Source organism: Helianthus annuus, chromosome 16, assembly GCF_002127325.2.
Source record: "Helianthus annuus cultivar XRQ/B chromosome 16, HanXRQr2.0-SUNRISE, whole genome shotgun sequence".
Classification (NCBI taxonomy): domain Eukaryota; kingdom Viridiplantae; phylum Streptophyta; class Magnoliopsida; order Asterales; family Asteraceae; genus Helianthus; species Helianthus annuus.
Window position 1 is genome coordinate 151,321,203 of NC_035448.2, and position 14,192 is coordinate 151,335,394.

Here is a 14,192-nt window from a genome sequence, read left to right on the forward strand (position 1 = left end):
TGAAGTGATTCTCATCAAGTTGTCAAGTTTGTACAGTTTGTTTCAAATTTTCCTAGAAAATCAAAATTGAAACATATTTTGATTTTAGGGGGAGAAATTTTTTTTTAAAAAATAGAAAATTTGAAAATGTCAAAAACATTGAAAAATTCAAAACGAGTTTTGTTGTGAAAAAGAGGAAATGATAGTAAATCAGTGGACTATCACAGCATGCTAAAGAAATGAAATGTCAAATGTGATAAACGATCTCACTAAAGATGTGACGATAGGCTCAGCTAGACTAGTAGTTTTGCGATAACGATACAAACATAAATGAAAAAGCCTAGTTCTAGTGGGAAACATGGTTGAAAGCATAGTACTTAGTTTTGTCCTTCTTGACTGTGTGCCTACTCAGTAATCGCTGAATGCCAAAAAGCATAAAAACTGGTTAAGTTTGTGAACTTTCACTACTTTGCTGAAAAATCGCTATGATTGTGCATTTCATTTTGCAAAGATTTAAACTTGTTTGATTTCTTTATTTTGTTTAAGCATCGGACATCCTCTGCGTATACGGGAGTATCGACCTGGATGTTGTTGCCTAAACGTTCTGCTTTATTTTCTTTGGTGTTTCGTTTAAGCTTTGGACCTCCTCTGCGTATACGGAAGTATCGACCTGGTGGTTAAAGCCTAAACAACTTCAACTTGTTTTATTTTCTTATTTTGTTTATACATTGGACTTTCTCTGCGTATACGGAAGTATCGACCTGATTGTTAATGTTTAAACATTCTGCTTTATTTTCGCATATATCACAGTTGATGAAAGTTTAAAGGCATTACTTGAGTTAGTGTATTGCATGATGAGGGGATATGCTGAGATCGTGGGGTCCATAAGAATTTAGTGCAAAATTAATATACATTAACGTATCGGTAAGCATTTTTGAAAGTTTTTAGATTGAGCTTAAGTGGACAACAATATCGTCAATCAACGTGAATCGTTTAGAACTTAAAACGATTAAAAGCTTAACGGTGCTTGTGATGTGTCTCAAATACTGATATGATCCTCTTACACAAACTCACAAAAATATGTTTGTACATATTTCCTTTCTGCATTTAATTTCTGTCTTTACATTTATGTTTCTTATTTTGAAAAAATCCAAAAAGATTTTTGACAACTGATGTTGGAGAGCTGACATTCAAAATCTCAAAGGCTAAACATGATGAACAGACAGGTTGGTTAATTGATTTGAAATGTTTAAGATGATACATTAATTTGAATCAGTAATTGGAATGTTTCAAATTTTAAAAAAAAAGTTATAAATGTGAAAATTCTCAAATGTTTAGTTGATTCATTAAGTTGAATCACAACTTTATTGGTTTGTAATAGAGAGGTTGAGTTGTGCAGGTTTCTAATTTGTTGATACGGAAAGCCAGGCGTCGATCCCAAAAGCACGGAAGCTTGACGAAAGGGGGAGCCTGAAGAGTCTGAAGAAAAAGAGCAACGGAAGCTAAAGACAGATCCACCGGGATTCTGTTCAAGCAAGAAGACTCAAGAGAGAGAGAAAGACAAGTCGCTACGAGTTTCACTACGGATTGACTACGGCAATATCCAAGGGGGAGTTTGTTGATGCATTTATTGTCTATCGCCTTCGTCAATTCGAGTCGTAGTGAAAAGCTGGAAGAAATCAAGCGCATAATGTCACAATTAGTTAGAAATAGCAAGGTGGTGTTTTGGTAATTAATGAGAAGTCTCATTAATTCCAAGGCCTATAAATAGGATGTTGATGACATAAGATTAGAAGTGAGTAAGGGTTTTAGAAGACTTTCCTCCACATTTGTACTTTCGGAGATCCAAGTTTAGAGAGAGAAAGTCTAGAGAGAGAAAGTGGTTGTAAACGTGAATCTTGTACCGGAATTGTCATATTTCTCAATGGAATCACGTTAGTAGTACGTTATTGTGTGTTCGCAATCGAACGGCGTAAAAACCGGTCCTACAGTCGATTTTGGTAACGGCTAGGAGAGACACCTACCTTTAGTGGAGTTCTCATACAACAAAAATTACCACACCAGCATCAAGGCTGCTCCGTTCGAGACTTTGTATGGGCGGAAAGGCCGATCACCTCTATGTTGGGCAGAAGTTGGCGATAGCCAAATCACTGGCCCAAAACTCGTTATCGACACAACGGAAAAGATTGCCCAAATCAGACAACGAATGGCGGCAGCTCGTGTCCGTCAGAAAAGTTACGCTGTTAAGCGTAAGAAACCTCTCGAGTTCTAGGTTGGGGATCGAGTGCTACTTAAAGTCTCACCTTGGAAAAGCGTGGTTCGCTTTAGCAAACGGGGCAAGCTTAATCCGCGGTATGTCGGACCTTTCGAAATCACTGAGAAAATCGGCAAGGTGCCGTACAGATTGAATCTGCCCGAAGAGCTCAGTGGTGTTCACAACGTCTTTCACGTGTCGAATCTGAAAAAGTGTTTGTCAGATGAGACCCTAATCGTTCCTTTCAAGGAACTCACTATCGACGACCAGTTGCGCTTCGTCGATGAACCGGTGGAAATTATGGACCGGGAAATTAAGACTCTCAAACGTACCAAAATAGCTATTGTTCGAGTCCGTTAGAAATCCCGTCGGGGCCCAGAGTTCACTTGGGAATGGGAGGACCAGATGAAACGCAAGTACCCCCAGTTGTTCAAGAAAGGTGAGTCCAGTACAGAAGCTACTTCGGATGATGTGATACCCCAGGAAAACGCACCACACGACTAGCTTCTCCGGCAACGATGTGCTAAATTTCGGGACGAAATTTCTTTCAACTTGGGGATGATGTGACAACTCGTGTAATTTCCTAAACGTTTTGTTTTACTGTGTAATTGTATGAACGTTAAGTGAATTGAATTTGGTGACAGATTTTATTTGAACGATTGTGTGCTTGTTAATGTTTGAAACCAGAAACCCGAAATTGAAATGTTGGAATACGTTATTTTGTGAAACGAAGCGTTGTATTATGGTACTTTGCGATATGCAACGTTTTAATTAATTATTTCGTGAATCTTGCAAAACCATTACTTTGTGCGAAACCGTTACCTATTAAAAACCGAACCCAAGCCCACCCCTCCTCCCCCCTTGCACCACAAACAAGCCCAAACCCCATTCCCTTTTCCCTTGGTGCGAAAATTGGGGCCCAACCCCATACTCTCTTGTTTCCTTGTAGCCACTAGCCCAACTCCCTTGGATTTTAATTATATGTAGGAAACTTTGGGAATAAGTAATCAAAAACCGAAACCCTAACTCACCCCCTTGTGATCGTCGACCGGAAGAGACTCCCCTGCGAAAATCAAACCCTAGCTCCTGATTCAGCTTCTTGATTCGCCTTTCACTTCCTTGTAATCCCTTATCTTGCTCCAAGGTTAGTATGCTTGTTTTGGATTATGATTCTTGGTGAAAATTTGTATAATCATGGTTGTGATTTTTAGTTGACATGCTAGGGTTTTAATGTTATATGATTTGTTTCGGTTAAGTATGTGATTTGTTGAAGTAATTGATAATTTGTATGCATAAATGATCATTGGCTGCGTTTTTGTGAAAAATCGTGATGTGTTATGGCTACGGTTTTGTGATTATTGGTATGGTTAGATGGTAAAGGATGATTAACCTGCTGTTAGTTGTTACTAGGAAGAGTCAGGGTCGTTTATACGCATTTTGGTGTCGTTTAAATGTAAAACTGCATGCTGATTGATGAAAACAGCCAACTTCAGTTGGCTGTAAACAGACCGTTATAAATTGAAAAATTGATTTTCTAAAGTCTAAATTATACTTTTTTGAAAAAGGAATCAAATGGCGCTGGAATCATATTTTTTCGAGGTGGTTTGTTATTTTTAAAGGTCCGTTTTGTACAACAGCAAAAGCTATGTTTTTCTGCAGAAAATGTGTGTTTTGTTTTTCATCATAACTTCAAACATGGATAGAGTTAGGTCACGAAATTTGTATATAAGATGGTCAACTGGAATTTCGTTAATCGGACTTACGATGAATTTTAAATGAATTTTTTTGTGGACTGCAGTCAGAAAGTGACGAATCTTATTTCAGCCCGGTAAATGATTTTTATAAAATAATTGGTAACGAATTGGATCCCGAGATTTTTACACACTAATATTTGTACACACTAATATTTGGACTGTTTAGAACATTCTGTAAGAATTTAGGAATTTTTTAATCAAGTTAACTATTTTATTAAAATACCCGAAAACAGCCCAATTTTGGATATTATAGCTGAAACAATATAAGTAGCGATTTGCGTGTCTAAATGTGGGTTATGTTATCTGATAATTATCAAACTTGTTATATGTCAATGAAAGTGTTAGGTGAAATATCGTATGCTTGCTCTTGAGTAGTTACAGGTGGAATGTATATATGGGCGTGAACTATTAAATTGAGTGCATGGTATGTGGTAGATGCGTGTAGGAACTTTGTGTTCTATTTGAAATCACTAATGGACTACGTGGTAATTATACTAGGACGCGATTGACCAACCCTAACTGTTAGCTATTATAAGAGTCCAACCGAGCAACCAAAGGTGAGTTCACACTTTCGTCAAAGCATGGGATTCCCGGTGGTTTGGGAATGAGTTAAATAAGGATATCCCGGTGGTTTGGGAATGGGTTAATTAACAACCATCCCCTTAGGTGGGATGCAACATGCGTATTCTCCTTGGGTAGAATACGTACCTCGGTCCTCCTTGAGTAGGACAACAACCTTAAGCTTACTAGACAAAACTCTATCGTGAAGTCCCTCATTATTATATCGACTTAATCGTTGGGCCATTGGCGAATGGGTCATTAGTTAAATAGCGCTATTAGATATGACAAGCCTCACACCGTGCGGCAGAGGACGGGAGTGGACTAATGTACTTGGGCACTGTCAATGATGATAGACATTGACGCAGGACACATAAACATGACTTAAGTCAGTAGTCGATATGGTAACGGGCCTACTAGTTTACAACATGGGGTAGCCCCCACGGTATTTGGTTATGGGAACATGGAACTGGATAACTTTTGGTTTTCGAAACAACTTAACAACTTATGGTTTTTGGAACAACATTAAAACGGACAACCAACTGTGAACTTGCCAACCTTTTTGTTGACACGTTACCACATGCTTTGCAAGCCGTTAGGTTATTTGCTGAAGCTTGCATGGGGAAGGAGTCGTTGTGGGACATGAACCGCTGTGTGTTCATGATAAACTTATAAAACGTTTAACTTATATTTTGGTTTTGAACTTAAGCTTCCGCTGACTTTTTAAATTTGGTTTTGGGACTTTAGTTTGGTGAACTTTAAACGTTTGGTTGCAATGGTTCTACTTTACTTTACTTAATGTTTATTATGATTGGTGGTATGATGCTAGTCAGTCACACGTCTCGCGGTAATACTCCGCTTGTGGTTTTGGGTGTGACAGTTATTATCTTTGAAACCATAATCAGGTTAAAGGAGTCGTATTCTACGTGTTGTGGCGTGTCCGAGTTGGGTTATAGAAGTAAATAATTGTCAAGACTGGAAGACAATAGTGGTATTTTGACATATGTCATAAATTGATGGCTTCTATGGGTGCGACATCCAGGCCCGTGGGTTCCGTAGTGGGTAAATTCTATATCGATCGATTACTAGAGTACAAGATATTTTCCATTGAGACGATAGTGGGGCCAGGCGCATGCGGCATTTAATGCTTTAAATTGATACACTGCACTGCACAAATTAGTGTTTTGAAAGTTTGACACACAAACTGTACAATTTTTATGCTTTAGATATTTTTTTTCAGAATTTTTAGTTTGGTTATAAGCTTAACAAGATAATTTTTCAAATTTGTTTCGGTTCATTATTTTGATGACAGATGGTTAGTTTTACAAAATTTTGAAGTACATTTGTTTTATATATATGGTAATTTAGTGGTATTTTAAGGGTGATCCTTTTTTTAGACACCCCCTATACGACACGTTTAGGGTTACAACTGTATTGAATAAGCCCTCTATACGTCCCGTATAAGTCTATACGTGGCGTATAGAGGGCTGATTGATGTGTATGTTGTCCAAGAATCATGCTGCACAAGTAAACCCTATACGTGATGTATAGTCCTGACTGATGTGTATTGTCCAGGAATCTTAGGGGGGGGGTAGCTGTAAAAGTGGAATGCTAACGAAGTGTATAGCGCTATATGCATCGTATATAGGTCGGCAAATTGCTTTTAAAGCCTTGCAATCGCATGGAGGGTCAATCAAACAAAACTTCAAAACAAAAATTCATTTGATTCTTCCATTGAAACCCCTCGTATCACGATATCGTTTTGGGACGTTAGCTATTTTTTGGCAAAAATTCAAACGAGTCATGAGTGTCAGAAGGGATTTTCGGATCCATCATTGATAGAGGTAAGGAGGTTGTGTTCATTGTGATGACGGGAGAGTGCTGCCTGATTTGAACAAGGTAAAAAATATCTATAAGATGTGTTGCTGTTATTTTTACCAATGTCTCACCATTAGGTTGTTTCATGAGTTCGTACAAGTAGCTGAACCATCTTACGTGGCACAAAGCTATCTGGAGTACGCATATGGGGTTCCCCATTCTCACAAAGCTGAACCATCATACGTTGCATAAAGTTATCTGGAGTACTAGGAAGGTCCTAACCCATCGTTTAAAACCTACCAGGTATGAGATTCTTGTCACTTAAGTGTTATTCGATGTATTTAATCTAACGTACCGTTGTTTTAGGATTTCATGTCTGCTGATGAGTTGAAGGCTTGGGTTGCAGTTAAGAATGGTTATGTCATCATGACCCGAAGAACGAAGATAAAAGGCGATGGGCCATTAGCAAGGGCCATGAAGATATGGTTACAATGCGATCGTGGTGGTGAAAATAATATCACAACCATAATTAGACATTCTGGAGGGTCATGCGTTTGTTCTTGCAGAACATTTGGAGGGTCATGCTTTTGATAGGAGGCTGACCCGGAATGAAGAACTTATAGTGGAGAAGCTGTATTTTCAAAACATGGAGCCACATAACATACATTTAACCATAAGAGAACATAACCCACAAAACGTGTGTATTCTACTAGACATAGACAATGTGATGAAAAAGATTAAACACCAAATGCATGATGGTCACACTTCAGTGAAGATACAAGACAGAATGTTGCTTAACAGAAAATACGTTTATTACACCTGGGAGAGGGCCCCACATATGTTGATGATCAACCCGACCTACAAAAAGAACATATATAAACTTTTGTTTGTTCAAGTTGTGGGTGTGAAATCGACACACAAGTCGTTTTGTGTTGCTCAAGCAATTGTATCTAAAGAACGACATGATAACTTCTTGCGGGTCCTCTAGAGGATCAGAGGAGCGACATGTTGCAAAAGTGTATGGAACCGCGCGCGATAATAATAGATAGAGATCAAGCTCTGATGAATGCTTGTGATAATATAATTTTAAACACTTCCAAATATCTATGCAGGTGACACATCGCACAAAATATTCTCAAAACATTGCAAGACAACATTTAAAGATGAGGACCGGAGAATATTTAAGTTTCATGGGCTCAATCGTGTGAGTCTCACACTCCGCAAATATACGATCATAACTTCGACCGACTCTTTCAATGACTGAATGACCATACGTACATACATACATCCTATTATTATCATCATCATCATCATAATTTAGCATAACTCTTTGCTCCATATATGTGTCCCTCCTACCATTGGTGACTATGTCATTCTGAAGGCTGAGCAACACTTGCAACTAGTCATAGTAAGTTGTAGAGATTTTAGAAAATCCATTACAATGGATATAAAAAGAATAATGCTTACTCTAGCATTAAATTAACAAGTTTTTTTCCGAAGCTTGACTATCAGTATATTGGTCGTGGATAGATGATGAAGGGTTAGTGAAACTCTCCAGTTCATCAAAGTAAGGGGTCTGTATCTCTTCAAGCTTCATTTTGAGTGCTTGCAACCTAAACTCATCATCAGAGGTAGTTAAATTAATATCTTGTTTCTTAATTTTGATACGACCCTCGAGCATATTTGTTACTTCAGACATGGTAGGCCGATGAGCAGGATACTTATTAATGCATAGTAGAGCGATTTGTATCATTCTCAATGCCTCTTCTTTATTAAAATCAGAACCCAATCTTGAATCCACCAAGTCCATCAAACACCCTTTTTGTTTAAGAGCAACAACCTTTAGAAATGAGAAACATATTGATAAATTATACAGGATTGTCTGAAGGAAATACATTGTTTCAGCAAAAGGAGTTTTACCCAATCAACAAGACAAATAAATTCTTCAGTTGGGTGATATTTCATATTACTCTTTCCAGCAATAATTTCCAATAAAAGAACCCCAAAACTGTATACATCTGCTTTGTATGATAAGTGGCCTCTCAATGCATATTCTGGGGCCATGTACCCTCTGAAGGACCAGAAACAAAATGAAAGATAAGTAAAAGAAGCTTACAATGATAAACAATAGAAAAGAAAATAATAGCTAACGTAGCTTGGGCGACTAACTTTTAATGGATCTTAGCCCAATTTATAGGATAATGTCACAAACTACCTAAGACATGGATCAGAAGATTTGTAAATTTCAAAATTACAGATTGGTCTTGAGAGAGAGATATCAAAGTTAAAAACTAAAATTCTTATTGATCTTCACATATAGGGTGTTCTTTGACTGTTATGGAAACTCCATAGAAATGTATGGATATATCCATTAAAGATCCTACCGTGGTGTAAACAATAACTTATAAAGAATATTCTTGAACTGGAGCATTACAAACACTGATTCTTTGGTAGCATTAGAAGTATAAATTAAATAGACCTCATAACACCTCATAAATGTTTGACATTTGCTTGTAAAGATCTATTGTAAAACGTTTTCTTAAGAACTACAAACATGTTTTTCACATGTATAATCTTGCCTTCCAGTCCAAGTTTTATGAATCATTTCAAATATCATAATGTAAGACTGAACATAGTAGAGACTAAGTTTCGTATGGAAGCCTAAAAGAAAAGCTTGTAATACGCGATACCAGAGAACATCGATTCATGGGATTCTAACCGAGTCTGGAAATGTTGCACCAGCAACTATAGCAACTATTGTGGGTGGCGATAAGAATTGAGGTCTAGAAGAATCTAGACAACAATGTAAGAAGTAATGAGGAGGATTCAAAGACATGGTGGTGAGCATGGAAATGATGTTATGGATGTGGAGTTATTGATATTGTAGTTGAAGACATAAGGTAAAGATTCACACCAAAAGCTGCATGAGTTAGGATTGTATGTTGGATATCACGGATGATTTGAAGAAAGCTGTCAATGTGTGGTGACTTAAAATTCAAGTTCCGCTACTTGATAGAAGTGACAGTGAATGCAAGAAGGGGTTGATTAGTGGAGACAAAGCTTCCGCTACGATAATGAAGTTGGTAATTCTAAATAAATCGCCATTCCTAGGAAATCGAAAAGAAAAGGTGATTGCTAACTTCAAATCGGAGATTACCACAACCAAGAGCGAGACAACCAAAATCCACTTAAAGAGTATAAATGCATGTGGTGCAGGCATGGACATCTGGACAATGAGAGAGGCATGTGGTCGAGAGAAAATAGATATGCTCATTTACTATAGTTACATGATTGCGTAAACCTAATGATGAAGAGGGAACACAAAAGCCACTATGGAAAGTAGATGCACTTGTCGACTATAGAAAGGTGTGTGGGAAGAGTTTGGGAGAGAGATTTAGAGAAAATTAAGTCCACATAATGCCAATGACGAAAAAAGGAGGAGGCTATACGAATTCAAGCATAAGAGAACAATCCAAAAGTGTTTGAGAGACTTCCGATCCTAACAATCTTTATATCGCGATTGGGTCACAACCATGGGGCATGACTAACCAAAGGAGGCCGGGAGTATAGAACCTTGTCAAGGTGATAAATAAAGCATATGCACTCGAGAAGGAATGTGTAAACCGAAGGATGATTGAAGATATTGATTATGAGAAACTTGGGGACATATCTTCATGAAAACAGGCGGCATGAAAACCACTTAAGTAAGAGAGAGTGGGTTGAGGCGTTATTGATGTGATCGACTACATTTGAATGCTCATACCTGAGCAAATTGAGCTTGCAAACAATGGTGGAAATGAAGCTTAGGGAGTAGTGCGAGGATAAGCAGACATGCATGTGTTTAATGCAATTTCTTAGTTCCATCAAAAAGAAGAGTAGCCTAAGATAGAGTCAAGGTGCCACACAAGGTAAAGCGAGGTGTTATATGGGCACAAGAATGCTCAAGTCTGAGTAGAAAAGGAAATTTAAAAAGAAGAATGACCACTAAAAGGCAAGGTTCAAGATGTTCATGAGACACCCATGGTTAAGGGCATGACCATCGTTGGATAAAACTAAATCCAACCACAAAGTGATGTTATGTGAGGTCAAAGTCCTCCAAGAATAGGGCAATGATTTAAGGGTAATCGACATGCCCAAGAATAATCATAAAGATAAAATGTGTATGAGGTAAAGGTGTCAAGAATGTGAAAACTAGTGGATCTAACCACAAAAGATGCTAAACAAGTAATGGGTATAATTATTCAGGCAAACCCTGATGATATAGAGTCATGCAAACCGAGTCATGCAAACCTTCCAATGGTGTCTTGTAACATTCCAAGCAGTTACATATCTTTTCATTTACTCTAATCCATGGGAATTATAGTTTCTTTCTTTTATTGGACATAAAAAAGCCAAACTCAAAGGAAGAGACCATGATTCTCATGGACAATCATGAAGAGTCAATGAAAAGAAATGGAACCCCTAGGAACATTACGGAGACCCACTGGAAGGTTTGGATAATTCAATGATAGATCATAGAATAATGTAAATAAAGACGTATAGAACTTTTTGATTATGAAGATTATATATCAGTTTTGGTAGGTTTAGAACTTTTTGAATAAAGACATGTATAGAACTTTTTGCATAAAGAAATGTATAGAACTTTTGGAAGGGCCTCTATTTGAACAAAACACATCTAAAGTGACATCAAAAACCAGTCGTAATGTTCTCATGTAAGTTGTTCACTCAAGCAATATCAAATGCTTATTGATTATATAACCTTTCATTATGGCACATGTTGTGTGAACGGTTTCAAATATCCGATAAAACATAGTAGAGACTACATGTTGGTGCACTTGTGTCTGTATTTTGTCTGTATTCTGTATGATATAAGACGATGTCCTTTGTTAGTCCTGTAAGTTTGACCAAGTCAACCATCCTCCTGGTTTGACTTGGCCAAACAGTTAGAAAATGGCTGTAACATGTCTGTGTCGAAGGATGTCTCATCGAAGGATAGTTTAGATCCTTCGATAAGCACGAAAGATAAACCTTCGATGGATGATGATGGACCTCGATAGATCATCCTTCGTGGTATATGTAGATCCTTCGACAGGTTTCAGGTCGATAGATGATCCTTCGATCAATCTATCTGATCCTTCGACCAGAAGATCTGTGTTGGGTATATATACCCATGTAATGTGTTCACTTCTGAGAGAGACACAAGAGAGACAGAAAGATAGACACTCAAGAACACAGAGACACTTCTGTGAGAACACACACACTTAGAGAGTTTGCAAAACAGATTTGTAAACATTGAGCTTGTAACCGAACCTTTCATACTTATTAATACAAGTGGTGTTAATCGGTGAATATTGTGTGTCTTGTGTTTGTGCTTGTTTCATCTCGGTTTGCACTCTAGCTTGGATTCCGCACTTGCTAGTGTGTTTCACATAACAAGGTTAAGGTTTGACCTCATCCTCCGAGGGACCTACAAGTGGTATCAGAGCTTTGGCTCTTTTCCTTGTTAAAACCGAGTTTATACAAGACTTTGGAGTGTTTGGACACATGGTTTAGCACCCGTTTTTAGTGTTTGTCTCGCATTTCTTGACGTAAAAACGTGTTCTAAACTAACCGGGTATGTTAAAGAACGGGTTGGGTAACTTAAAATCTTGTTTTAAAAGGTTTGGTAATTTCCGGCCAAATTCCGGCTTACTCCGGTGACCGGTTTCTGGATAAGATCTTTCCATTTTAAGCAATATTTTATTAGTCAAATCTGGTTTGGTGAAAAGGTATGGCCTGAACATACCTTTCTGCCGAAAGTTTCTACCAACCAATCACCTTTTCACCAACCTGTCACTTTTCGTGTCAGCTGTGTCAGTAGATCGAAGGATATCCTTCGAAGTCGAAAGATCATCTTTCGATCAAAGGAAGTTCGATAGATAATCATCTTTCAAACATCCTTCAAAGTCTGAGACTTATCCTTCGATCCAGGGAATCCTTTCGAAGGATATATATTCGAAAGATAAGGATCTTTCAATTGTGAATCTTTCGAAATCATTGTTCGAAATTCAATAGTGATCTTTCGAACACTGTTGATCCTTCGAACAATTATTGATCCTTCGATCTTAGTCTGTTTAGGTTTAACAAGTTTGTGTTGTCTTGTCTTTCGAGCTTGGATCCTTCGGCTGGCTGTCACCTTTCGAGATATTAATATAGAATTCATTTTTCTTATCAAACATGAATCCAAGTTGGTGGGGAACTCCGGCTCCAGATAGTGGAAAATATACAAGTACAGGTTCAACTCCCTCATGTTGGGGTACACCAGCTCCAGATAGTGGAAAGTACACAAATACAAGTCTATCTCCTTCATGGGCCGAATCTCCGGTGTCGACATCTTCGCAGGCAAATGCCTTATCGACAGGTCAATGGGCATTAGTATCAAATCAAACTCCGAGCATTCAAAGTATCTTATTGAGCGAAAGCGAAACCGGAAGTTTGAATCGACCTCCAAAGTTGATGCACTTAAACGAGTATCCGGGTTGGGTTGATAGATTTCGTACATACGTTCTTGGTCAAAATACCGAACTGTGGATACGTTTCACTACAGATTTCGATCAAGCTATAGAGGTTGCTGCTTCAGATACTGCTACGTTTGCCGATCTTCCTGAAGATCAAAAGAAAACGTATGATCTGGAAAAGAAAGCATACGCCATTCTCACTCAGGCGTTAAGCAAAGATATCTACCACCAGTTTGTCAGTTTCAAGACAACGAAGAATTTGTGGGACGGGTTGAAAACCAGAGGAGTAGGGAATGAAGCAACACATCAATTGCGTCATGATCTTCTCAAGAAAGAATTTGACTGTTTCACGTGCATGGATAAGGAGTCTTTGGGAGATATGACAAGCCGGTTTTATCACTTGCTTACAGAGCTGAACAATTTTGGAGTAGCGACAACTACAGCAGAGGTGGTGAAGAAGTTTGCTGATGCATTGCCTCCACAATGGAATAGTTTCTTGGAAATCTTGAAGTATAACGGAGTTTTGAGAACTACAAACATCAACGACTTCGTGCAACTTTTAGAAAACAAGGATCAGGAGGAAACCTTAAAGGCAAAAAGAGTTCCAGTGCCACAAAATCCAGAGATGTATTGTGGAACTTCCAATTCTTCGCCTGCAAGAACCGGTCCACATGCTCCACTTCAAACGGCGTTTGTCACAAGCACAGATATGTATGGCAATCCAGTACAAGTTCCTGTTAAGCCAGCTCCCACCACAGACATGTATGGAAATCCAATACAACCACCTCCTCCTCCTCCTGCTCAACAACAAGCGTGTTATGGAGGAACATCATCTGCTGGTCAGCAATCAAAACCAAATACACTACAGCTAGACACTTCAAGCTTAACACTATAGTGAGCGCGTACTGTGGGTTAGTGGAAGGTCAGATTGGCAACATTAATCTGACACAAGAAGACTATCGGCAGATTGATAAGGAAGAGATAGACTTGATGGATATCAAGTGGGCCTTTGCTAGTGCTGTAAGAAGGGCAAAGGATTTCATGGAAAGTACTGGCAGAACCAGCTTGGAAAGTAAGAAAGACACCAAGTATGGGTTCGATAAACAGGCAGTAAAGTGCTTCAATTGTGGTGAACGGGGTCACTTTAAAAGGGAATGTACAAAGCCAGCACAGCATGGGAACCAGAATCCCTTCAGAAACCAAGGCAACCAGCATAACAAGAACAGGAACAATGAACGTACATTGATACCTGTCAACAACCAGAGTCAAGCTGGAACATCAAATGCCAACAGGGCACTTGTGGTTCAAGTAGATGAAGGTTGTGACTGGTCA

The 14,192-nt window shown here is 38.4% G+C and overlaps 1 protein-coding gene across 29 annotated transcripts in view; it reads right to left on the minus strand.

Moving 5' to 3' along the window:
• LOC110915448 (probable LRR receptor-like serine/threonine-protein kinase At1g07650) overlaps positions 1 to 14,192 on the minus strand; it is an 81,865-nt gene that overhangs the window by 19,130 nt on the left and 48,543 nt on the right. For 23 of the 29 annotated variants that reach the window (XM_022160144.2, XM_022160140.2, XM_022160147.2 and 20 more), the window contains 2 exons: positions 8,284 to 8,434; positions 7,440 to 8,203 (listed from right to left, as the gene is read on the minus strand). The exons of 3 other annotated variants lie outside the window; for them this stretch is intronic. In XM_022160144.2, the coding sequence (XP_022015836.1) occupies positions 7,838 to 8,203; positions 8,284 to 8,434 (517 nt within the window). In that variant the 3' untranslated portion in view covers positions 7,440 to 7,837. Of the gene's footprint in view, positions 1 to 6,999; positions 7,222 to 7,439; positions 8,204 to 8,283; positions 8,435 to 14,192 lie in introns of those variants that run through there. 3 more of the 29 variants (XM_022160150.2, XM_035985332.1, XM_035985333.1) reach the window with 1 other exon arrangement.